The sequence below is a fragment of the Pristiophorus japonicus genome, chromosome 26 (assembly GCF_044704955.1).
Source record: "Pristiophorus japonicus isolate sPriJap1 chromosome 26, sPriJap1.hap1, whole genome shotgun sequence".
NCBI lineage: Eukaryota > Metazoa > Chordata > Chondrichthyes > Pristiophoridae > Pristiophorus > Pristiophorus japonicus.
Window position 1 is genome coordinate 14,327,607 of NC_092002.1, and position 26,066 is coordinate 14,353,672.

The 26,066-nt window shown below is 44.5% G+C and overlaps 1 protein-coding gene across 7 annotated transcripts in view; it reads right to left on the reverse strand.

The window, feature by feature from the left end:
* LOC139239214 (uncharacterized) overlaps positions 1–26,066 on the reverse strand; it is a 92,206-nt gene that overhangs the window by 17,406 nt on the left and 48,734 nt on the right. For all 7 annotated transcript variants that reach the window (XM_070867885.1, XM_070867882.1, XM_070867887.1 and 4 more), the window contains 7 exons: positions 24,549–24,988; positions 21,519–21,680; positions 15,703–15,814; positions 13,355–13,806; positions 6,433–6,527; positions 3,377–3,428; positions 1,293–1,451 (listed from right to left, as the gene is read on the reverse strand). In XM_070867885.1, coding sequence (XP_070723986.1) covers positions 1,293–1,451; positions 3,377–3,428; positions 6,433–6,527; positions 13,355–13,806; positions 15,703–15,814; positions 21,519–21,680; positions 24,549–24,988 — 1,472 coding nt within the window. The remainder of the gene's footprint in view (positions 1–1,292; positions 1,452–3,376; positions 3,429–6,432; positions 6,528–13,354; positions 13,807–15,702; positions 15,815–21,518; positions 21,681–24,548; positions 24,989–26,066) is intronic.

The window sequence follows — 26,066 nt, forward strand, 5'->3', positions numbered from 1 at the left end:
CGAACATTGTTTTGAAGAGCTAAACAAGACAACAATCCTAATTCAAAGCAGATTTGCCCTATGTACTTCTTTCATTTTTTTATGGACCTATGTAAGAATTATACTGTATACATATTGACGAAGGGTCACCGACCACAAACGTTAACTTGGTTTCTCTCTCCACACATGCTGCCCGGCCTGCTGAGTATTTCCAGCATTTCCTGTTTTTGTTTCAGATTTCCAGCAACCACAGTATTTTGGTTTTCAATTAACCAGGCTAAGTATTTCCAGATGGGAGGTTGGGGAGGAATGGATAAACTATATGCTGGCCAGGATCAAGCAATCTGCACTGGTGAGGCTTGTAGAGGAATAACAATCTCTTAGGCGAGGTATGAAAAGTTGCTCGCTCCTCATGGCATTGTACTCTACCACAAGGCAGCAAACCCAACAGAGAGCTGGGGCAGGGGGAAGGAGAGGGGGGAGAAAATGGACAGATGGTCCGAAAATGAAATATTGGCTTTTAAGTTCTGTATACATCAAGGACGCTGGTGAAGGAACGACAATCAGCTTCAGTATTTCTGGCCTATGGGAGAGTAAAGAAAAATCCCTCCATACTGCACAATCCAGGGTTCGTACTCCTCAGAGTGAGCTAGTAATTCCTGCTGGAAGTACCAGGGTAAATATCGGAGGGCGACGCTTCTATCTCAGCACTATGGTCTCTCCCTCTCTCACCCCATCTCCAAGTCAAGTAGCCTGTTGATATCCATGCTTGTACATGAAAAACTGTTCTTGGTGGAGTGCTGGAAGGTAGACAGTCCCCTATGAAAACACACACTAGCATCAACCATCATCTTCAAAAGCGGTAATGGCAGCAAATGCACACGTTGTACGATCATGGTACATATTGTACAACAGTAAATACTTCAGGAGACATGATGGCTGCTATGTTGTTGGGCTTAGGGAAGAAAGGGGGAAAGACTGGGATGGGGACTGTTTGTGAACGGTAGTCGGTCTGGAAACAGATGGATACAAAAACTGGTGCTTCACTCCATTACCTTTGGGGATCAGTGACAATTTATGCAGAACCTTCCTTCGGAAGTTTAAATAGGCGGGGCAGATTCTGTGATGGGGCACATTGCACATGATCTGTGCAAGGAGTGAGCTTGGTGGGCCGAGTGTCCATTTTGTATTCCAGAATTTCTGATATTAATTTAGGGGGAGTTGAATGTGTCCTCGAAGGAAATAGTAAAAAATGTTGGGAAGATTCTCAGCAAATAAGAGAAACAAATCAGTAGGGAAATTCTTTAACAAACCTCATCAAGGATGGCACGTTTAGAAACCCGCTCATCTTCAAACAGCAGTTCCCTCAACTCGTTGAAGCGTTTCTGCATCAGTTTGCGCCACTCTCGTTCTCTTATGGTATGCAACAGTGGATTCTTTCTACTCCTCCTCAGCTCGGATATACTGTAGTTCTTTAAAATAAAAAGATTATTTGTTGGGTTGACATGCAAGCCTATGGCTGTAGGAGCTGGCCGCCACTGCTTCCAACAGGAAAGTGGTAACTGGAAAGAGTAAACTTTTTCTGGTATGGAAGACGACAGAAATATAGCTATCAATAACTGAGAGAAAGTAAAACAAGCGCACCGACAAAAATATAAAGTACAGAGTGAAGTATTGGTTTAAGCCCCGAGTTCAATATGTCCCATACTTGCTTTGGAGGCAGTTCAGAGAAGGTTCACTAGGTTGATCCCGGGGATGAGGGGGTTGGCTTATGAAGAAAGGTTGAGGAGGTTGGGCCTCTACTCATTGCAATTCAGAAGAATGAGAGGTGATCTTATAGAAACGTATAAGATTATGAGGGGGCTTGACAAGGTGGATGCAGAGAGGATGTTTCCACTGAGGGGGGAGACTAGAACTAGAGGGCATGATCTTAGAATAAGAGGCTGCCCTTTTAGAACTGAGATGAGGAGAAATTTCTTCTCACAGAGGCTTATAAATCTGTGGAATTCTCTGCCTCAGAGAGCTGTGGAAGCTGGGACATAAATTTATTTAAGACCGAAATAGACAGTTCCTTGAGCGATGGGGGCGATGAGGGGTTATGGGGAGCGGGCGGGGAAGTGGAGCTGAGTCCATGATCAGATCAGCCATGATCGTATTAAATGGCGGAGCAGGCTCGAGGGGCCTTATGGCCTACTCCTGCTCCTGTTTCTTATGTTCTTATAAGAGTGTCAGCTGTGGCTCAGTGGGTAGCACCCTCGCCTGTGAGTCAGAAGGTTGTGGGTTCAAGTCCCACTCCAGGGATTTGAGCACGTAAAATCTAGGCTGGCACTCCAGTGCAGTACTGAGGGAGCGCTGCACTGTCGGAGGTGCCGGCTTTCGGATGAGATGTTAACCAGGATCCCGCCTGTCTTCTCGGATGGATGTAAAAGATCTCATGATATTATTTCGAAATAGAACATGGCAGTTCTCCCCCGGTGTCCTGCCAATATTTATCCCTCAACCAACATAACAAAAACAGATTATCTGGTCTGTATTACTTTTGCTGTTTGTGGGAGCTTGCCGTGCGTAAATTGGCTGCCGCATTTCCTACATTACAACAGTGACTACACTTCAAAAGTACTTCATTGGCTGTAAAGCGCTTTGAGGCATCTGGTGGTCGTGAGAGGTGCTATATAAATGCAAGTCTTTCTTTTTATAAATTATCTTGGATCTGCCCTACTTTCGAAATGAAGGGATTACAGGACAATCTGGCAAGCCTTTTGTTGTAGTGGGTTCTGGGATTCTAACACTATTTAAAGGCTGATGAGACTAGGCTAATGGCACCAAAACCACAAACTTACCAGGTACAGGGCACATTAGGGGGCTGCTGGGTCTATCAGACAAGACCAACCCAAAAAAGGAAGCGTCTTTAGAAGAATTAGCCATCAGATCCAATATGGTGTGGTTGGACTCCAAGATCTTGAAGATGTTTACATAAGTTAATGGGTGCCCCGATAGATGTGCTTGATATTATGGGGTTATAAAGCAAATAGCAACAGATAATTTGCAATGAGCGGTGAGACAATAGGAGGGCACAAACTCACTTTAAAAAAAAAAAATCGGTAGGTTGGAAAAAACTCCTTTACACATTGGGTAGTTATAGAATGAGGAATTTTCTGCAATAAATCATTGCAGAAAAATAATATTCAAGGGCTCAGGGAGCAGGCAGGAAATTGGGATTAGACGATCTGGAGAGAATCCACAGCAGAGACTTGATGAGCCATGTAGCCTGTTTTAAAGCTCTAACATTTCTATGATTCTATAGTTCTGCTTCTAAAGCCACATTTTATAATAGAAAGCTTACTCTATCAGAATATACACATCTCGCATTAAATCAATGCTGCACATCAGGGCTTACCTTTCTCTTGAGTGAAAACTTCCGAGATTGAGAATAATTGTGAAAATGCCACCTAAAAAAATGAGACAATTATTACGAGACAGGAGACAACAGGTGGAAGTCAGTTTTTGCAAAAATTAATGCATTTGTTGCTGTAGTAAACCATACAGGCCCGAGATCCCAAAAGGTTCAAAGTCCAGTTTTCGGTATGTGCAGTTAGCTAGTTCAGCTCGCAACAGTTTGCCTCAACACACCTGGTTTGGGGCAAGAAGAAAAAAAAAATACTGCCTCAGTTTTGCTGTCCCTTGACCCCACCCATGTGAATGGCAGGCGAAGACATGATTCGGCCCACGTTACCTGCCTTGGATGAATAGTTTAAAAAAAATCTTCATTCATCCTGGTTTACCCTTGCCACTGGATAAACACAAGAAATAGGAGCAGGGGTAGGCCATAAGGCCCCTCGAGCCTGTTCCGCCATTTAATACGATCATGGCTGATCCGATCATGGACTCAGGTCCACTTCCCTGCCCGCTCCCCATAACCCCTTATTGTTTAAGAAACTATCTATTTCTGTCTTAAATTGAGTCAATGTCCCAGCTTCCACAGCTCTCTAAGGCAGCGAATTCCACAGATCCACAACCCTGAGAAGAAATTTGTCCTCATCTCAGTTTTAAATGGGCGGCTCCTTATTCTAAGATTATGCCCTAGAGTTCGAATCTCCCCTATCAGTGTAAACATCCTCTCTGCATCCACCTTGTCAAGCCCCCGCATAATCTTATACGTTTCGATAAGATCATCTCTCATTCTTCTGAATTCCAATGAGTAGAGGCTCAATCTACTCAACCTTTCCTCATAAGTCAACCCCCTCATCTCTGGAATCATCCTTGTGAACCTTTTCTGAAATGCCTCCAAAGCAAGTAGATCCTTTCGTAAATATGGAAACCAAAACTGCACGCAGTATTCCAGGTGTGGCCTCACCAATACCTTATATACCTGTAGTAAAACTTCCCTGCTTTTATACTCCATCCCCTTTGCAATAAAGGCCAAGATTCCATTGGCCTTCCTGATCATTTGATGTACCTGCATACTAACCTTTTGTGTTTCATGCACAAGTACCCCCAGGTCCTGCTGTACTGCAGCACTTTGCAATCTTTCTCCATTTAAATAATAACTTGCTCTGATTTTTTTTCTGAAAAAGTGCATGACTTCACACTTTCCAACATTGTACTCCATCTGCCAAATTTTTGCCTACTCACTTAGCCTGTCTATGTCCTTTTGCAGATTTTGTGTGTCCTCCTCACACATAGCTTTTTCTCCCATCTTTGTATCGTCGGCAAACTTGGCCACGTTACACTCAGTCCCTTCCTCCAAATCGTTAATATAGATTGTAAATAGTTGGGGTCCCAGCACTGATCCCTGTAGCACCCCACTGGTTACTGATTGCCAACCTGAGAATGAACCATTTATCCCTATTCTTTTGTTTTCTGTTCATTAGCCAATCCTCTATCCATGCTAATATATGATCCCCAACGCCGTGAAATGTTATCTTGGTCCAGTAACCTTTTATGTGGCACCTTGTCAAATGCCTAGCTCTGTCAAGCCAATGTGGTAGCTGGTGTACAACGGTCACCACCCGTTTAAAAAAAAAAATCCACGCACAGGCATCTTCCACCCCTTCAATTGGAGTTCAGGACTGGAATATCAGGTCCTTCATTGAACCATCTGTGAACTCATGTGGAAGCAAGTCATCCTCGTTCGAGAGACCGCCTATGATGATGATGGACGAATAGACCACTTGCAAGCCGTATCTGGGCTCGGAGCTGCCAAATAGCAATTTGGGTATGATAATGGAAAACCACCATCTGTGGAACCAAAGCTTAGCAAGAGTCAGCATCTCCGGGGGGGGGGGGGGGGGGGGTGGGTGGAAAAGAGGAACCTATTAAGCCAAGTGATTCGATGCCTACGTTCTCATTCCCCTTCATGCCATAATCGGGAGAAGCAAAGTAGAGATTGCATTTTCTACATGGAGGGAAAAATCAGCAAAAGTTGTCAATGGGGTGCTCCCCACATCTCCTCATGGTCGGCTCCAGAAGTTGGAAGCCGAGTAGCTGCCCCAGTTGCAAGAGCTGCACGGCCCTGGGAGATTGGAAGGAAAGTCGCAATAGGGGAGAAGTTTATATTCCACCGAATGTTAGTGGTATGATTTAATACTTTAAAGAAACTACAAAGCACACGAGAGATCCGGCCACAGTAAGATCGCACCGTGTCATCATCATAAAATGCCAACGGCTGCTAACTACAAATTTTAAGTGCTCTTTCAAAACTAGCAAAGTCAGGCAACAAATAAGCATTTTAATAACATTTAAGAGAGGGAGAGATAGTGATGCTGCACTAGTGTGGCAAAATGTGGTTGTGCAGCCTTTATCTCCTTCTGTAACTTCCCACCTCAACCCCTACGGCGAGGGGTTCAGCAGAGAATCGGTGCCTGCTCACTGGCACAGGCAAGAGATAAAGAGACAGTCACCATGGCTCTGGGTAGGAAGCACTGACCACCATGGCGCTGGGCAGGCCACACTGTTCGCATGCCAGACACGAGACTCCCAAAGCAAGCGTTCTACTTGGAACTCCTTCACGGCAAACGAGCCAAAGGTGGGCAAGCGTTACAAGGACACCCTCAAAGCCTCCCTGATAAAGTGCAACATTCCCACCGACACCTGGGAGTCCCTGGCCAAAGACCGCCGTAAGTGGAGGAAGTGCATCCCGGGAGGGTGCTGAGCACCTCGAGTCTCATCGCCGAGAGCATGCAGAAATCAAGTGAAGGCTGCGGAAAGAGCGTGTGGCAAATCTGTCCCACCCACCCCTTCCCTCAACGACTGGTCCCACCTGTGACAGGGACTATGGTTCTCGTATTGGACTGTTCAGCCATCTAAGAACTCATGTTAAGAGTGGAAGCAAGTCTTCCTCGATTCCGAGGGACTGTCTATGATGATGATGATGAGCAGGAAATGCATAAACTTGATTACAAAACATTCTTTAGAATGCAAAATGACAATTTGTTGAAGTAATCTGTTCCTGACCTGGGAGGTGCACATAATTTCTCAGCTGATGAGTTTCCATCATCTACTTCACCATCTTCCATCTCGATGTCGACATATTCGCTCTCTGAATGAGTCTGTATGGGTTAGTATGAACACAAGAAAAAGTCACGGATGAGAAAAGGCCATTTGCCCCATCGGGGTCAGTGCACTAATAATCCACTTCACCCAGCTAAGCATCAACAGTTAATCACTCAGAGAAAAGACTTTTGTTTCCAAGATCCAATTTGAATTTCCTTTTTGTCAATCTACAGCAGGTGAGCCCAAGCTTACAAGGACTACGTAGGTGGGCACAATCAGCGTCCCCGTTAGTTTACATATCTCACAAGCTATTGATACTAATATATCGGTGTTCAGGTTTAGGATTGATTCAGCAAATTAATTAAGCAACAAAGCTTAAAAAAAAGTCCTTTCGAAGCTCCAACCATGCAAACGTTCATAGAAATCTAAGGCATAGAAGGAGCCCATCGGGTCCATGCTGGCTGAAAAAGAGCTATCCAGCCTAATCCCACTTTCCAGCTCTTGGTCCGTAGCCTTGTATGTTACGGCACTTGACGATGGTGGCTGTCTCAGACAAGCCTGTTCATCTACATGCATCCCCCCACCCCCCCCGCCCCCCTCCGAGCAGGAGTTGCAGGGCCGTTATCAGGGGCAGGAACCCTGCCCGATCTCCCTGACCCAGAGAGGCTGTGACGCCAACTGTAGCACCTGTAACGTCCTTAACATGTGAGCCACATCAGTAGGAGCCAGGGATCAAACCTGGGCTTGTCCTATTCCTGGATGGCTCAGGATCTCGCTGGACAGATGCAGAGAGTCATGGAGGCGCTGCTATCAGTATCATTTTCATAGAATCATAGAAATTGACGACATAGAAGGAGGCCTTTCGGCCCATCGTGTCTGTGCCAGTTGAAAGAGCTGTCCAGCCTAATCCCACTTTCCAGCTCTTGGTCCGTAGCCCTGCAGGTTACATTTCAAGTGCATATCCAAGTACTTTTTCAATGTGCTGTGTGTTTCTGCCTCTACCACTCTTTCACGCAGTAAGTTCCAGACCCCACCACTGCATGAAAGCGTGGTAGAGGCAGAAACATAGAAAATAGGTGCAGGAGTAGGCCATTCGACTCTTCGAGCCTGCACCACCATTCAATATGATCATGGCTGATCATGCAACTTCAGTACCCCAGTCGTGCTTTCTCTCCATACCCCTTGATCCTTTTAGCCATAAGGGCCACATCTAACTCATCACATTTAAAAAATACTTGGATGTGCACAGGAAAAACTAGCAAATTAGATTGGATTACTAAGTCATTTAGAGCTGAAGTTTCTCTAATTATATTTCAAAGCTCCATATTTAAGGAGGGATAATACTTGCATTGAAGGCAGTTCAGAGAAGGTTCACTAGATTAATTCCTGGGATGAAGGGGTTGACTAATGAGGGGTTGGGTTTGTACCCATTGGAGTTTATTGAAACATGTAAGATTCTGAGGGGGCTCGACAAGGTAGATGCAGAGAGGATGTTTCCCCTCATGGGGGAATCTAGAACTAGGGGGCATCATTTCAGAAGTCTCCTCAAACTCTACTTCAATCATGCAAACGTTTATAAATATTAGGAAGAAGTTCTTCAAAGGTATTTAATAATCTGGCAGTAGTAGAGATGAAAACATTAAGGGCTTTCAGAATGTTTTTAAAGGAACAAGATTCAGTGGGTTGCTTGGTCTGTTTTTATTAAATAGTAATTACTAACGAGGAATTGGTAAAGCTTACCATTAATTATCCTCGTAACACACAAGAGGAAAGCAGGCGGTACTAAATGTGATGGGTGACCACTATACTCAATTATACACGAATTGCTGAAGAATTTATCGAGACTCCGAGCTTAAAACATTCTGTCCTGTCATAAATATACAAGAGTCATGTGGGGCAGTGCAGTGTTGTACATCATAGAGTGGAACGCTTGCGTTTACACCAGCGATTCCCTGCATAGCGAGTTCCTGACTTCAGCTTTGCCATCCTGGGTGATCTTCTCTTCTTCTCGGGTAGTCCCTCAGAGTCGAGGATGACTTGCTTCCACACTAAAATGAGTTCGCAGGGGACCGATGAGCCAGGTCCCGAACTTCATTTTAAAGGGTGTAAGATGCCCGTGCGTGAATTCTTTTAACATGCGTTGGCCGTTGCACACCAGCAACCACACGGGATCTTGGTTCAGTGGCAAGGGGATGCAAGACTCTCTGTCCTGTGACAGTGGGAACTGGTGCTCTCCACTCTCTTTCCTGTGACAGTGAGAACTGGTGCTCTCCACTCTCTCTCCTGTGACAGTGGGAGCTGGTGCTCTCCACTCTCTCGTCCTGTGACAGTGCGAGCTGGTGCTCTCCACTCTCTCGTCCTGTGACAGTAGGAACTGGTGCTCTCCACTCTCTCGTCCTGTGACAGTTGGAGCTGGTGCTCTCCACTCTCCCGTTGGTGTAGGAGGGAGGGCTTTAGTTTCCTGAACAATTGGGACCGCTTCTGGGGAAGGTGAGACCTGTACAAGTCGGACAGGTTACACCTCAACAGAGGCGGGACCAATGTTCTCGCGGGTGGTTTTGATAGTACGGTTGGGAGGGCTTTAAACTAGCTTGGCAGGGGATGGGAATCCAGGAGAGGGCTCTGAGCTAGTTAGAGTGGGTGAGAGCTCAGATGAACAGAACCCCAAGAAAGAATGCAAAAGGCAGGAGGCAACAGAGCAGAGTAGCACTGGGGTAAGTGTAAACCACAAGGTGATAGGAAGGGACAATATGTATGAATATAAAGGGGCTGCAGGAGGGGTCAAAACTAAAAATCATGGTTTAAAAACTAGTATTAAAACACTCTACCTAAACGCACGCAGCATTCGAAATAAAGTAAATGAGTTGACAGCACAAATCATTACAAATGGGTATGATTTGGTGGCCATTACAGAAACTTGGTTGCAGGGTGGCCAAGACTGGGAATTAAACATACAGGGGTATCTGACAATTCGGAAAGATAGACAAGAAGGGAAAGGATGGGGTAGCTCTGTTAATAAAGGATGATATCAGGGCAGTTGTGAGAGATGATATTGGCTCTAATGAACAAAATGTTGAATCATTGTGGGTGGAGATTAGAGATCTCCACCCACTGGTGGGCGTAGTTTATAGGCCCCCAAATAATAACTTCACGGTGGGGCGGACAATAATCAAGGGAATAATGGAGGCATGTGAAAAAGGAATGGCAGTAATCATGGGGGATTTTAACCTACATATCGATTGATCAAATCAAATCGCACAGGGTAGCCTTGAGGAGGAATTCATAGAATGCATACGGGATTGTTTCTTATTACAGTATGTTACAGAACCTACAAGGGAGAAAGCTATCTTAGATCTGGTCCTGTGTAATGAGACAGGAATAATAAACGATCTCCTAGTAAAAGATTCTCTCGGAATGAGTGATCACAGAATGGTTGAATTTGTAATACAGATTGAGGGTGAGGAAGTAGTGTCTCAAACGAGCGTACTATGCTTAAACAAAGGGGACTACAGTGGGATGAGGGCAGAGTTGGCTAAAATAGACTGGGAACACAAACTAAACGGTGGCACAATTGAGGAACAGTGGAGGACTTTTAAGGAGCTCTTTCATAGTGCTCAACAAAAATATATTCCAGTGAAAAAGGGCGGTAAGAGAAGGGATAACCAGCCGTGGATAACCAAGGAAATAAAGGAGAGTATCAAATTAAAAATCAATGCGTATAAGGTGGCCAAGGTTAGTGGGAAACTAGAAGATTGGGAAAATTTAAAACGATAGCAAAGAATGACTAAGATAGCAATAAAGAAGGGGAAGATAGATTACGAATGTAAACTTGCGCAAAATATAAAAACAGATAGTAAAACGGAAAAGTGTGACAAAAGTAAATGTTGGTCCCTTAGAAGATGAGAAAGGGGATTTAATAATGAGAAATGTAGAAATGGCTGAGACCTTAAACAATTATTTTGCTTCGGTCTTCACAGTGGAAGACACAAAAACCATGCCAAAAATTGCTGGTCACGGGAATGTGGGAAGGGAGGACCTTGAGACAATCACGATCACTTGGGGGGTAGTGCTGGACAGGCTAATGGGACTCAAGGTAGACAAGTCCCCTGGTCCTGATGAAATGCATCCCAGGGTATTAAAAGAGATGGCGGAAGTTATAACAGATGCATTCGTTATAATCTACCAAAATTCTCTGGACTCTGGGGAGGTACCATCTGATTGGAAAGCAGCTAATGTACGCCTGTTTAAAAAAGGGGGCAGACAAAAGGCAGGTAACTATAGGCCGGTTAGTTTAACATCTGTAGTGGGGAAAATGCTTGAAGCTATCATTAAGGAAGAAATAGCGGGACATCTAGATAGGAATAGTGCAATCAAGCAGACGCAACATGGATTCATGAAGGGGAAATCATGTGTAACTAATTTACTGGAATTCTTTGAGGATATAACGAGCATGGTGGATAGAGGTGTACCGATGGATGTGGTGTATTTAGATTTCCAAAAGGCATTCGATAAGGTGCCACACAAAAGGTTACTGCAGAAGATAAAGGTATGCGGAGTCAGAGAACGCATGGATCGAGAATTGGCTGGCTAACAGAAAGCAGAGAGTCGGGATAAATGGGTCCTTTTCGGGTTGGAAATCAGTGGTTAGTGCTGGGACCACAAGTGTTTACAATATACATAGATGACCTGGAAGAGGGGACAGAATGTAGTGCAACAAAATTTGCAGATGACACAAAGATTAGTGGGAAAGCGGGTTGTGTAGAGGACACAGAGAGGCTGCAAAGAGATTTAGATAGGTTAAGCGAATGGGCTAAGGTTTGGCAGATGGAATACAATGTCGGAAAATGTGAGGTCATCCACCTTGGGAAAAAAAAACAGTAAAAGGGGATATTATTTGAATGGGGAAAAATTACAACATGCTGCGGTGCAGAGGTACCTGGGGGTCCTTGTGCATGAATCCCAAAAAGTTAGTTTGCAGGTACAGCAGGTAATCAGGTAGGTGAATGGAATGTTGGCCTTCATTGCGAGAGGGATGGAGTACAAAAGCAGGGAGGTCCTGCTGCAACTGTACAGGGTATTGGTGAGACCGCACCTGGAGTACTGCGTGCAGTTTTGGTCACCTTACTTAAGGAAGGATATACTAGCTTTGGAAGGGGTACAAAGACGATTCACTAGGCTGATTCCGGAGATGAGGGGGTTACCTTATGATGATAGATTGAGTAGACTGGGTCTTTACTCGTTGGAGTTCAGAAGGATGAGGGGTGATCTTATAGAAACATTTAAAATAATGAAGGGGATAGACAGGATAGAGGCAGAGAGGTTGTTTCCACTGGTCGGGGAGATTAGAACTAGGGGGGCACAGTCTCAAAATACGGGGGAGCCAATTTAAAACCGAGTTGAGAAGGAATTTCTTCTCCCAGAGGGTTGTGAATCTGTGGAATTCTTTGCCCAAGGAAGCAGTTGAGGCTAGCTCATGGAATATATTCAAATCACAGATAGATAGATTTTTAACCAATAAGGGAATTAAGGGTTATGGGGAGCGGGCGGGTAAGTGGAGCTGAGTCCACGGCCAGATCAACCGTGATCTTGTTGAGTGGCGGAGCAGGCTCGAGGGGCTAGATGGCCTACTCCTGTTCCTAATTCTTATGTTCTTATTAATGTTGGGGAAGTCCAGAACCAGGGGTCACAGTCTAAGGATAAGGGGTAAGCCATTTAGGACTGAGATGAGGAGAAACTTCTTCACCCAGAGAGTGGTGAACCTGTGGAATTCTCTACCACAGAAAGTTGTTGAGGCCAATTCACTAAATATATTCAAAAAGAAGTTAGATGTAGTCCTTACTACTCGGGGGATCAAGGGTTATGGCGAGAAAGCAGGAATGGGGTACTGAAGTTGCATGTTCAGCCATGAACTCATTGAATGGTGGTGCAGGCTCAAAGGGCCCAATGGCCTACTCCTGCACCTATTTTCTATGTTTCTAAGACGACTGGAGACCAGGCTCCTCTGCATGGGGCTAGTACACCATCCTGGGTGATACTGGGTGGCAAGTAATCTTCTTACAGAGAGGCGAGGGGAAGGACAGGCGCCCCAGATTTGCCTGAGCATGCCCAAGGATGGTGCATTGCTCAACACCAACACAGGTCTCATTTTCAAACACAAAATGTTGATGCCAGACTGTGTGGTTCTGTGTATAGTTAGTAGATCTGACTAGCTTCGAGTTATGCGATTATAGTCACATAGTAAAACGCATCTGCTATAAGTGACTGCAATAGGAAACTGAGCCATTATTATTATTTTCCCCGCATGTACTTGACTTTACAATGCTTGGAATGTCTTGGATCATAACCCCTTCCCTTCCTTCAAGCCATTTATGAATATCAGCTAACGGGCAGGGGGCTTGGAGTGGTGGTGGGGGGGCGGGGGGGGGGGGAGGAGGAGAGTTCTGCAAACTGGGACAATCCCTCTTGGAGTTTAAGTGCCTCATGGAGACAAAGCGAAGAAGCGGAGAATAGACTTAACCTGTTCAAACCTAGGGTTCTTGCATTCTTCTGTTGGAAAAGATTTAGCCAGGCAGTATTATAAAAAGAAAACCCACCATAAACAATTCCTAATACAGATTATCCCCTCCTAGTTTTGCTTGGCAGGGGTAGCACAACCAAGCTTTCCCCCAGCACACTCGCGCACACACACACACACACAAACACGCGCCCGCACACACACACACAAACACGTGCGCGCGCGCGCACACACCTGCAACAGAGTCACAATACAGCCAACAGAAGAACCAATGCCAATTTTCATCTTGAACAAGGGGCTCAAGCTAATTGCAGCACTCCTACAATTACCTAATAAGCAAGTTCATTTGAATAGCTTCTCAATACATACTTCTATTTCCACGTCAATTTCGTTCACTTCGTCCATATTTAGATCAAAATCGGAATGGCTGCCAAAGTCAGAGCTCCCAATGGACGACTCTTTTCCGGCAGTGAAGAGAGCATCTTCATCTTTACCATTATAAGTCTTTCTTCTTACTGCGGCGAGGTCGTAACTGTCGGGGCTCACAAGGTCCTGGTAATTCTTCTCTTTGAAGTCTCCTGCCTGCTTGACGGTCACTAGACTGTTGGCATTCAGTTCATCTTGCTCCCATTTAACTCCTTCTGTGCAGTCTTGATCGCGAACCGTGCTGCCTTTTATTACTGCAGCATCGGAAGGGTTACTGTTGTCAAGCCAGTGTGTTTCAAAGGGTTTCTGAAAACTCAAGGCTCGCAGCTCAGACACCTCATTGCCAACGAACTGCCCACCTTCCGCTCGGTTCTCAGTTGCGTCAGACGTCGTATCTACAAAGGAGACAGTTGATCAGTTCATCTCTGCAAGTATCTGACTGCTTACTGCTGTGGGAATATTGTGGTTTTCTGGTCTATTGTGCTGCCCCCGCCTGTGTGGTGGTGTTGGGCATAACCCTCACTGACTGGACAGAAGTAACTGGGGTGCACTGATTTCCAAGTTTTAAGGCTCTTCTGTGGATCTGTTTGCATTAGTTGGTGTACTTAAGTGACATTATAAAACACAAGAGATGCAAAAGAGATGCGACAACGCTCGGATTTTCTGATGAAGCGCTGCCAACAAGATTCAGAGGAACTGGATATTTCAGCAGCTGTGTAATAATGAGGACACAATCCAGCAAAGAAATGGTGGGAGGTGATTTATATAGGATTAACAATGAAGATGTTCCTGCAAAGACGTAACAAAACCCGAACAATGTTTTTCTCACTTTGAAGCAATCAGGTTGTACAATACAAGATCTGCTTAAAAGACACTGAGCGACGTCTCACTTTAATTTTGTAATTTAATATTTCAATGGGCACAAATGATAGAAAGTGGCAAAATTAAATGTCTCAACATTTTTTGAAATGGAAGCAAACTGGACATACAATGGGCAACTAATAACGACTCAGAAATCGATGGCCTGGTAACAGACCACACAACCAGAACCAACGGACCAGTCATATAATATGGCATGGCAAATCGAGGTATTGTGAAAGTCTGTCAATAGGAAAGATGAGCAACACGGAACACAAATACTTATGGCAAAGGTGAATTGGGGGAAAAACAGCATACACTGTCTATCAAAACACTACAAGTGCCAAATAAACTTTACGAGAAACCCAGAGACCATAATACACTTGTGACGAACCAAGGAAAACCAGTGGTTGGCAATTAAACTTCTGGTGTGGGAGAGAGCAGAGATCATCTGCAGAAAGGATGCTCAGCCCAAATAAAACTTGATATACACAACAACAGTGGGGGATCATCTGACTGCTCAGGACGTGTATTTCTTATGATGCCAAATGCCCCGCAGTTGATTTTCTGGTTTTTATTCTAGTTTGCTGGCACAGTATCAGAGAAATGGCTCTGCTGGCAATTGAGCAGTGTCAGCATGGATAGTATTGGGGTAGAAAAACCTGATGAACAACCACTAATTGTACAGCCTTTTTCCATTCTCAGGACGTGGGTGCTGCTGACAAGGTCACCATTTATTCCTAGCTGCCATGACATGGTGGTGCTGGCCCTTCCTTCTTCAACCGCTGCAGTCTGTGTGGTATTCTTTATAGAGGATTGATACAACGGAGTGGCTTGCTGGGCCACTTCAGAGTCAACCGCGATGGTGTGGGCACTGTAGGCCAAACCCGGTAATGACGGCAGGTTTCCGACCTGAATAGACATTAGTGGATCAGTTGGGTTTTCAGTGACAGACCGACACAGCTTCATGGTCACTTTTACTGATAACCATTCCACATTTTATTTTAAACTGAACGTAAATTGTCAAACTGCCACGGTAGGATTTGAACTCTCATTCTCTGGATTATTAGTCCAGAGAACATAACCACAACTCTACCATACCCATATTAGATTCCCTTAACTGTGGCGGCACCGATGATCTGTAAATTTGTCACATTAACGGCAGTGCATAATTCGCGTTCTCTCATTCTGGAACGGGTGTCCCAGCCAAAGGGAAAGGCATTTTTCTGATTCTCTTCTTCCACATCCCCAAAAATATCTGGTTTGGCCATCAAATCCATGATTATACAAACTAAAAATATCTTCAATGACCTTCAACATACAGTAGCACTCGAGTCACAAAATATGGTACTGTTCTACACTCTGAATTATTTCTCGATTTGCACCAAATGATGAAATTCCTTTCTTCAACTCAAAGCAGAAACCAGCCTTACCCGATAGATGCGAAATTTCCTCCAGCAATTTATTTTGCTTTTGCATCAACAGTTCCTTTTCCATGAACAGTTTATCTGATTGCATATCCAAGTCGCTGATTACATTAATGGCCTGTGAAGATAAAACCAAAACAAAAAGTGCATGGCTAAATTATTATTAGATACGACTGCAGCCAGAGAGTAGAATGGGCCAATGCTCTAGAATTTAAAAAAGACTTGCAATTATATAGCGCCTTTCTAGACCAGCAGACATCGCAAAGCGCTTTATAGCCCAATGAAGTACTTTTGGAGTGCAGTCACTGTTGTAATGTAGGAAAATGAGAGATGATCTAATTGAAATATATAAGACTCTGAGGGGGATTGACAAGAGTAGAGGCTGAGAGACCGTTTCTCCTGGCTGGAGAGTCTAGAACTAGGTGGCATAGTCTCAGGATAAGGGGTCAGCCATTTAGGACTGAGATAAGAAGGAATTTCTTCACTCAGAGGGTGGTGAATCTTTGGAATTCCCTCCCCCAGAGGGGTGTGGATGCTCAGTTGTTGAGTATATTCAAGGCTGAGATCGATAGATTTTTGGACTCGAGGGGAATCAAGGGATTTGGGGATCAGGCGGGAAACTGGAGTTGAGGTTGAAGATCAGCCATGTCCTTATTGAATGGTGGAGCAGGCTCGAGGCGCTGTATCTCCTACTCCTAATTCTTATGTTCTTGCATTCTCCTGACCATAGCAAGGGAGGTTTTCATTGGTACTTTCCAGTGGACTACAATACTGCAACAAAATGATTTAACCACAACATAAACCGAAGCAAGCAATAAATCTGGCTGGTGAAGGAGGTCCCCATTTATACTGGAGTAGTTTCACCATGGGACTTGTCAAAATGCTCAAAAGCTAAATGTATCTGTTTTAATTTAAATTCTTCATCATCGCTGGTTCAAATTCCTGCAACTCCCTATCTAACATCACTGTGGGAGCACCTTTACCACACGGACTGCAGTGGTTCAAGGCGGCGGCTCACCACCACCTTCTCGAGGGCAATTAGTGATTGGCAATAAATGCTGGACTTGCCAGCGACGCAAACATCCCATGAACGAATTTTTAAAAAAGCTTCAATGGAACCTCGAACTTCCTATCACCCTCTTCCTTTCAAACATTTTTTTCTTCACTTATTTTCCCCCCTCCCTGAAGGCATCACTAGAGCACGGTTCCACCAGTGCTGGTATGTCACCCAAGTGGTAATTATTCATGTATAAGCCTGGACTGTCAGCTATTCAACCACATGGGAAAGCATAGGCTGTATGCAGGTACTTCCAGTTCAATGAAGGAACAGGGAGTGCCAAGGTGAGGTCACTGGAACAAAGTCACCTGGATGATTCCTCCCTCCCTCTTAACCCATTGACAAAGGTCAATTGTAGTATCCTGACCTCTACTCCAGCTTAAGATCAGTTAACAGCACAAATGTTTACATTCCTGGTTCATATAGCTCAATAATTGACTGGATAAACATAAGCAATAGGAGCAGAAATAGGCCATTTGGCCCCTAGAGCTTGCTCCGCCATTCAATAAGATCATGGCTGATCTGATCTTGGCCTCAACACCACTTCCCTGCCCTCTCCCCATATCCCTTATCTTTCAAAAATCTGTCAATCTCCAACTTAAATATATTCAATGACCAGCCTCCACTGCTCTCTGGGATAGAGAATTCCAAAGATTCACGACCCGCTGAGACAAGAAATTTCTCATTTCCGTTTTAAATGGGCGACCCCTTATTCTGAGACTATGTCCCCTAGTTCTAGACTCCCCCACGAGAGGAAACATCCTCTCTGCATCTACCCTGTCAAACCCCCTCAGAATCTTATACATTTCAATAAGATCACCTCTCATTCTTCTAAACTCCAGAGAGTATAGGCGCAAACTGCTCAACCTTTCATCATATGACAACCCTTTCATCTCAGGAATCAACCTTGTGAACCTTTTCTGAACTGCCTCCAATGCAAGTATATCCCTCCTATAAGGAGACCAATACTGTACACAATACTCCAGTGGTCACACTAACACACTGTACAGTTGTAGCAGGACTTCTTTACTTTTATACTCCAACCCCTTTGCAATAAAGGCCAACATTCCATTTGCTTTCCTAATTACTTGCTGTACCTGCATGATAACGTTTTGAATTTCATGTATGAGATCCCTCTGTACCGCAGCATTTTGTAATCTCTCCCCATTTGAATAATAATTTGCTTTATTATTTTTCCTACCAGAGTGGATAACCTCACATTTTCCCACATTATACTCCATCTGCCAAATATTTGCCTACTCACTTAGCCTGTCTATATCCCTTTGCAGATTCTTTGCATCTTCCTCACACTTGCTTTCCCACCCATCTTGGTATCAGCAGCAAATTTGGCTACATTACCCTCGGTCCCCTCATCCAAGTCATTAATATAGATTGTAAATAGTTGAGGCCCTAGCAGCAATCCCTGTGACACACCACTAGTTACAGTTTGCCTAGTGATAGCGATTGTTTTAAGTTCCTAAAACCTACTGAGCCAACCATCCCGTTACTCCATCTTGCAACACATCCTGTATTGGTTTTGTGTACCTTTCCATGTTTTCTTAAACCCATTTAATGTTCCATATTCTCATGAATATAAAATTTGCCGACCCTCTGAATAGTCAGTCAGCTGTGTCTCATTGGTAGCACACTCGCCTCCGAGTCAGAAGGTTGTGGGTTCAAGCCCCACTGTAAAGACTTGATGTAGACGGATACTTCATGCGGTACTCGGGCATTGCTGCACTGACAGAGGCAACATCTTCAGGATGAGATACTAAACCAAGGTCCCACCTGCACTCTCGGATAGTTGTAAAAGACCCCGTAGCGTTATTCGTCGAGTAGGAGAATTTCCCCCAGTATTATGGGCAATATTTATCCATAGGGCCATTGTGCTATGTTTAATAATGGAATTATTGTGTTATGTTTAATAACTGGGTGATTGCAGAATGTTTAATGACATCGGGTGATTGCACTATGTTTAATAAGGGGGTGATTGTACCATGTTTAATAATACACGGTAATTGCACTATGTTTAATAATAGGATGATTGCGTTACGCTTAATAACACACGGTGATTGCATTATGTTTTAATAATGGAGGATGATTCCCACTGTGTTTAATGACATATTTGATAATGGATTGCACACTATGTTTAATACAGTGTCAGCCGTGGCTCAGTGGGTAGCACCCTTGCCTCTGAGTCAGAAGGTCGTGGGTTAAAGTCCCACTTCAGAGACTCGAGCACATAAATCTAGGCTGAAACTCCAGTGCAGTGCTGAAGAAGTACTGCACTGTCAAAGATGCCGTCTTTCGGATGAGACGTTAAACCGAGGCCCCGTCTGCCCGCTCAGGTGGAAGGAAAGAATCCCAAGGCATTATACTGAAGAGAAGGGGACTTAACCTGGTCAATATTTATCCCTCAATCAACGTTACAAACACAGATTATCTGCTCATTATCACATTGCTGTTTGTGGGAGCTTGCTGTGCCCAGGTTGGCTGCTATGTTTCCCACATTACAATAGTGACTACACTCCAAAAGTACTTCATTGGCTGTAAAGTGCTTTATGACATCTGGCGGTCGTGAAAGGCGCGATATAAATGCAAGTGTTTCTTTCTATCTCAACTAACATAATTAAAACAAATGATCTGGTCATTTATCACATTGCTGTTCATGGGAGCTTGCTGGGCACATATTGGCTGCTGTGTTTTCCTCATCATCATAGGCAGTCCCTCGAAGCGAGGATGACTTGCTTCCACGCCAAAAAGGGACGAGTTCACAGGTGTTTCAATGAAGGACCCGAACTACATCCTGAAGGGTGGAAGATGCCAGTGTGTGAATTTTTTTTTTATAAACGTGGGTCGGCCGTTGCACACCAGCCACCACATATCTGCATGTCTTGGTTCAGTGGCAAGGATTACCCAAGACGACTGGAGACCAGCTCTGCTGGTGAGCACACATATCGCAGTGTGGGCTGGCCCGTGCTGCCCCTGGGCCTCGATCACGTCCCTCTACAGTCTCTCGCCGCTCCTGCTCCTGCTGTATCTGCCCATGCTCCAATCACCGACCTGGATCTTGATGACATCACTCTTCACAGCCGTCGCCCTCCTGCACCAGCTCGCGCTGCTCCCTGTCGTGGTACGCCGCCACGCTGCTCCCAGGGCCTCCGCACGCCACTCCTTTTATGGTCCCGACCTGCCTACATTTCAAGTGACCACACTTCAAAAGTACTTTCACAAGACCATCAAAGGCAAGTTCTTTGTTTATACATTAACAATAAGACTACTACTATTGTTATTTATTTAGTGCCTTCAGTGTAGTAAAACGTCCTAAGGTGCTTCGCAGGAGCGTGATCAGATAGAATTTGACACCGAGCTAAACAAAAAGATATTAGGACAGATGGACACAGAGGTAGGTTTTAAGAAGCATTGTAATTTAGAAAGGAGAGATAGAGAGACAGAGAGGTTTAGAATTCCAGAGCTTAGGGCCGAGGCAGCTGAAGGCACGGCCGCCAATGACGGGACAGTTAAAAACAGCAATGCACAAGAGGCCAGAATTGGAGAAGCGCAGATATCTCGGGAGGGTTGTAGGGCTGGAGGAGGTTAGAAATAGGGAGAGATGAAACCATAGAGAGATTTGAAAGCAAGGATGAGAATTTTAAAAGCGAGGTGTTTCTGGACCGGAAGTCAATGTTAAGTCAGCGAGCATAGGGGTGACGAGTGAATGGGACTTGGTATGCATTAGGACACAGGCAGCAGAGCTTTGGATGAGGTTGTAAGATAGGTCAGCCAGGAGATCATTGGAATAGTCGAGCCGAGTGGAATCAAAAGCACGGATGGATAAGGGTTTAAGCAGATGTGCTGAGGTGGAGCAGAGGCAGGCGATGTTACAATGGGCTTAGTGATGTAGCGGATATGGGTTTGGAAGCTCACCTCAGGGTTAAATAGAATGGCAAGGCTGCGAACGGTCTGGTTCAGCCTCGGACAGTAGTCAGGGAAAGGGGATGGAGTCAGTGGCTACGGAACGGTTATGTGACAGGGACCTAAGACAATGGGCTTCGGTCTTTCCAGCATCTAGTTTGCGAAAATTTCTGTTCATCCTGTACTGGATCTTGGATAAGCCACATGACAAATCAGAGGCAGTGGAGGGAGGTCGAGAGAGGTGGTGGTGAGGTAGAGCTGGGTGTCGTCAGCACATTTACGGAACCCGGTGTGTTTTAGATGGTCGCTGAGGAGCAGGATGTAGATGAGAAATAGGAGGGGGCCAAGGAGTACTCCAGAAGTAATGGTGTGGATGGAGAAGCCATTACAGGTAATTCTCTGGCTACAACTGCAATCCAGAAGAAGAGTTGACCATGTTATAGCTACAGCTTACTTCCGATGGACCATTTGGATGTTTTGACAGTTGCCTGTGAAAACTGAAGCAATGTCTTCACAGTTCTTTACTGGGATCCAATGCAAAAAAATATACCTCATACACTAACCCACAAACAGCATATTCTAACCATCTGTATCCAAGGTCCCAGAGGTCAATGGTTTCCAACACTTCCCAAATAGAGGCAGGTTATTTGGGGGCGAGGTGGGTGCAGGTAGTGCAAGGAATTTCAAAACATTCAGTTGCAGATGCATCAACTCACACCTGAATTGAAAAAAGTAGCAAATATACTGACAAAATAAAAGCTAGAGTCATACTTCGAGTAGGGATAGCATGGGCGAAGGTTTCCTCTCTACACAAATAAGAAAACAATCCTCAAAATTCTTCTGAACAAACCTTAATGAGAATGGCACCTTTTGGGGCCCTTTTCTCATTGAAAACTGTGGTCTCCAATAATTTAAACCGATTTTCCATCATCTTGCGAGATTCCCTCTCTCTTAGTGTATGTGGTGTTGCTTTCCTCTTGGTTCTCCAAATCCTAGGTGGTTCACCGTCCCCCTGTACAATTAAAATCAAAATGTACCAAATCACGGCAGTGCAAATAGTGAAAGTGGGAAATTACTGCCAGGTAAACACTCCTGCGTATTTTTTGATGAACACTGTATTCGTATTTCTCAAATGGGGTTACTATTCAGCTTGAATTTTCTGGTCACTAGAACATAATAAATAAGGTGATCAATGTTTATTTACCATTGGAGATTCGTTGGGAGATAAAATTTAGAAATGCTAGCTCAGTTCCTGTGACAATGGAGAACAACATTTATCTATCTCTGATCATTTCCCACTCTCTCTGTATGTCTCACATCTCATCTCTATTTTTCTGACTTACGTCTCCCCTTTTCTGTGTGTGTTTCAGTTTGTCCCTTTCACTTTATTCATCTCGCTGACTGGCTTGTCTTCCTATATGCCTCTAACACATTCTTGCTATTTCCCCTCACCTCCTACAAAAGCCTAGAGGCTCAATCCCTTCGATATTCACTGAAATGATCGAGTTTGCCGTACACAGGTTATAAAACTTCATTCTGGCTAAGTATAGACCTAAACCTTTTATCTGTAAATACTGTTCCCCGACGAGCTACAGCTGGTTTCATACATCCATTGCAGAACTGGGATTGAGAGATGTAGGCCAGGAGGACAATGGGAGCAGAGTCCCCAGGCCTATTACTGAGAATCAGGCGCCTTCTGCTTTTATTTGCTCTTCCCCTATAAGAACAGAAAAAACAGGAGCAGGAGTAGGCCATTTGGCCCCTTGAGCCTGCTCTGCCATTCTATAAGATCATGGCCGATCTTTGACCTCAATCCACTTTCTTGCACTGCCCCCATATCCCTGGATTCCCTAAATATCCAAAAAACTTAACGATCTCTGTCTTGAATATACTCAAAGACTGAGCCTCCACAGCCCTCTGGGGTAGAGAATGCCAAAGATTCACCACCCTCAGTGAAGAAATTTCTCCTCATCTCAGTCCTAAATGGTCGACCCCTTATTCTGAGACTGTGACCCCTAGTTCTAGACTCCCCAGCCAGCCCTGTGGTTATATTAGAACAAATAGCTTGTGTCCCCAGCCGTAGATGACACTAGTTTTCCAACTTCCATCGATTACCGAATGAGCAAATACCAGTGATCTCAGCTCCTTAACTACCTGGCTTTTGCAGAAGTTCTGACCACAGCCTCTGTGTTGTAAATGCTGAAATGGGCTCAACAGAATTTACAAATTCTACCTCCGAGCATGGTAGACACAGCATCAGTTTTCCCTCCTCTGCTAAAGATGACAACGCACCGCCTGGTTTAATGTGTCAGTGAGTATATCGCGTTGAACACTAGTTACAATATCAATAAGTTCTGGCTTCGCCAACACCTGAAATATGCGAGGAGATACTGTTTTAATTATAAATGGTCTAACTAGTTTCAATGCTTAGACCTGCTCACCATATGTGGGAGATACAGTATTGTACATACAAGCACTTCAAAACTCACCAGCTACCATTTATTACTTAGCTATCTCACCTGACTTTTCATCGCATCAATTCTCACCAAGCTGCCCTTTCACCATGCTGAAGGCACATGCTTATTGTGTAGCTGGCAAAGAAAAATGTGAATACTTGGGACAACAGCTGCAGGAAGGCATCACCTTTGTACAAGAAAACCAGCTCATATGTCCAGGGGAAGGTACATACTATGACTGGGCTGCAGAGAAGCAAGCTGAAGCTCTGCCCCTCTAACACTGCTCGAAGGAGTACGGTGTGTGCCCACGCTGTATTCAGGAGGATGGGATCAAAGCCCTCTCGTGTTTTATGGTGAATTGTACTGTTCACCCTGCAGTTTGCTTCTGGCACTTGCTGTCTCCATGGCGACGCTTCCAAATATGGTCAATTTTCTGGGCAAAGGGGTGGGGAATGGGAAAGGAAGAGACGAAGTAGATATAGTCCCAAGATACAGATGGAAGTTCAGAATAAAGGCAAAAGAACCAGAGGCCACATAAGGAAAAACATTCTTTTTTTAAAAAAAACGCAGCAAGTGGTTAGGATTTGGAATGCACTGCCTGATAGGGTTGTGGATACTGATTCAATAGTAGCCTTCAAAAGGAATTTTGATAAATACTTGAAGGAGAAAAAATTGCAGGGATATGGGGAAAGAGCGGGTGAGTGGCGTTAACTGGATTGCTCTTCGAAAAAGCCAGCACAGACTCGATGGGCCAAATGGCCTCCTTCCGTGCTGTACTATGATTCTGGGCAATAATGATACCCGAGCTGGGCTAGGCCACAGTACTACTGATTGACCAGCTAGCCTGCCTCACGAGTTGACCCTTGCAAGGTTGAGATTCTTTCCACTTAATGGCTTGATGGCTAGTTAACACGGCAAGTAATACCCAAACAGGTAAAGACAAGCGGCAGAAAGATTACCACTGCTTTTGCTTGTAGATGGTTCAATTTATGCTGGTTAAACTCCAGCAGTACCCGTGCACACACACCGCCTCCCCCTGCAGTCTCTCATCATTGCCCTGCCTGATTTGGCGCAAAATAAAAAGTTAGTGAAACTCCCACTAGCCGTTTATAATAATGGAAATCAGCAGATAACCGAGAGCCCCCAAATTTGGTTCTACACAAATGCAACATGGGAAATAAAACAAAAATAAAAATAGAATTTTATTCAGCAAGGAAAGACAATAGAAACACGAGAGGCCATGCATGATGCAAGACACCCGTGCGATAATTCTGGTGGAGAATGCAGGTTCCCACTGTATTTTGTAAATGATTTTCATCTCAGAACAAAGAGAAATGGCAAATTCTTCAGAATAGAAACCCACTGCGGAAAATTATTCAGACCAGAACCATGCTCAAGGACACAAAGTTCACTTTCATACATACCTGCACATCGCTCGTTGTATTCAAAGCTTCTATATCACTGTTGAAATCCGAAAAGCTGCAGAAGTTAGAGCTTCCAAAACACTCTTCCTTTACAGAACTGAAGGTGGAGCCTTCCTCTTCACCCATGCTCTCTTCTCTTTTCACTGCCAAGGCGTCAATGGCATCAGGGTAGTCCAGCTGACTGGTATATTTTTCATTGAAGTAGTCGCCAACCTTAACAGCAACGATATCGTCGGAACTGGTCGAATTCACCTCGTATTTTACAGTCACTCCGCAATCTGTCTGGTCCACAGTATCCAAAGGGCCACCTTCTGCAAACCATTTCATCCCAAAGGAAGTTGGAGACGAGGAATCTCTCCCACTTGAGAAACTCAAAGCCTCACCGGTTTCAATTATTTCACCAGCTTCAATGCCGTCTTGTGCTAAAGTAGGTTCCATTTCTGCTGGGGAAGACACAGTGGCTCAGTTGCTATCCCTGTTAATTTATGCGAACAAATGAACTATAAAGCAATTATATTTTCTGCTGCAATGTGCAGTAAAAGGCAAACGGTAACTACAGCAAACCATTTCCAAATGGTGCATCACCACAGGATACAATTTTGTTTTTGAGTGCTTATTTAATGACGTGGTTATTACAGCGATATAACTGTTCGAGATGTTTTGAGTAATCTAATATTAGTGTCCCCCCTCCCCGGTCCATCACTAAAACACCAGCAAATCTGCTCAGCCCAACGAGGCGGGAGTTTTCCTGAACCTAGAGTCATTCAGCACAGGAGGATGCCATTCGGCCCATCGTGCCTCTTTGAAAGAGCTATACAATTAGTCCCACTCCCCTAACCTTTCCCTTTTGGAAGTTACTACTGAAGCTGCTTCCACCACTCTTTCAGGCAGCGCATTCCAGGTCGCTGGTTCTTTGGCTAATTACCATAAATCTGTGTCCTCCTGCCAGTGGAAAGAGTTTCTCCTTATTTACTCTTATCAAAACCCTTCATAATTAAATCTCCCTATGACCTTCTCTGCTCCAAGCAGAACAATCCTGCTTTCTCTAGACTCTGCGTCGGTCAGCAGTTTAAAAGCTGAACAATCTTGATTCCTGCAGTTGGACTGCTGCTCTTGCCCCAATGTACGTAGATAACACAAGAACATATGAATTAGGAGGAGTCGGCCATTCGGCCCCTCCGAGCCTGCTCTGCCATTCACTAAGATCATGGCTGGTACTCGACCTCTACTCCACTTTCCCTGCCTGATCCCCATATCCCTTGATTCCCTTAGAGTTCAAAAATTTATCTCAGCCTTGAATACGCTCAACGATTCAGCATCCACAGCCCTCTGGGGTAGAGAATTCCGAAGGTTCACAACCCTCGAAGTGAAGATATTTCTCTTCATCTCAGTTCTAAATCTTATCCTAAGACTATGCCCCCTATAGCATGGATACAGAGAGAATGTTCCCACATATGGGGAACAGCATAACTAGAGGCCATCAATATAAGATAGTCACAAAGAAATCCAATAGGGAAT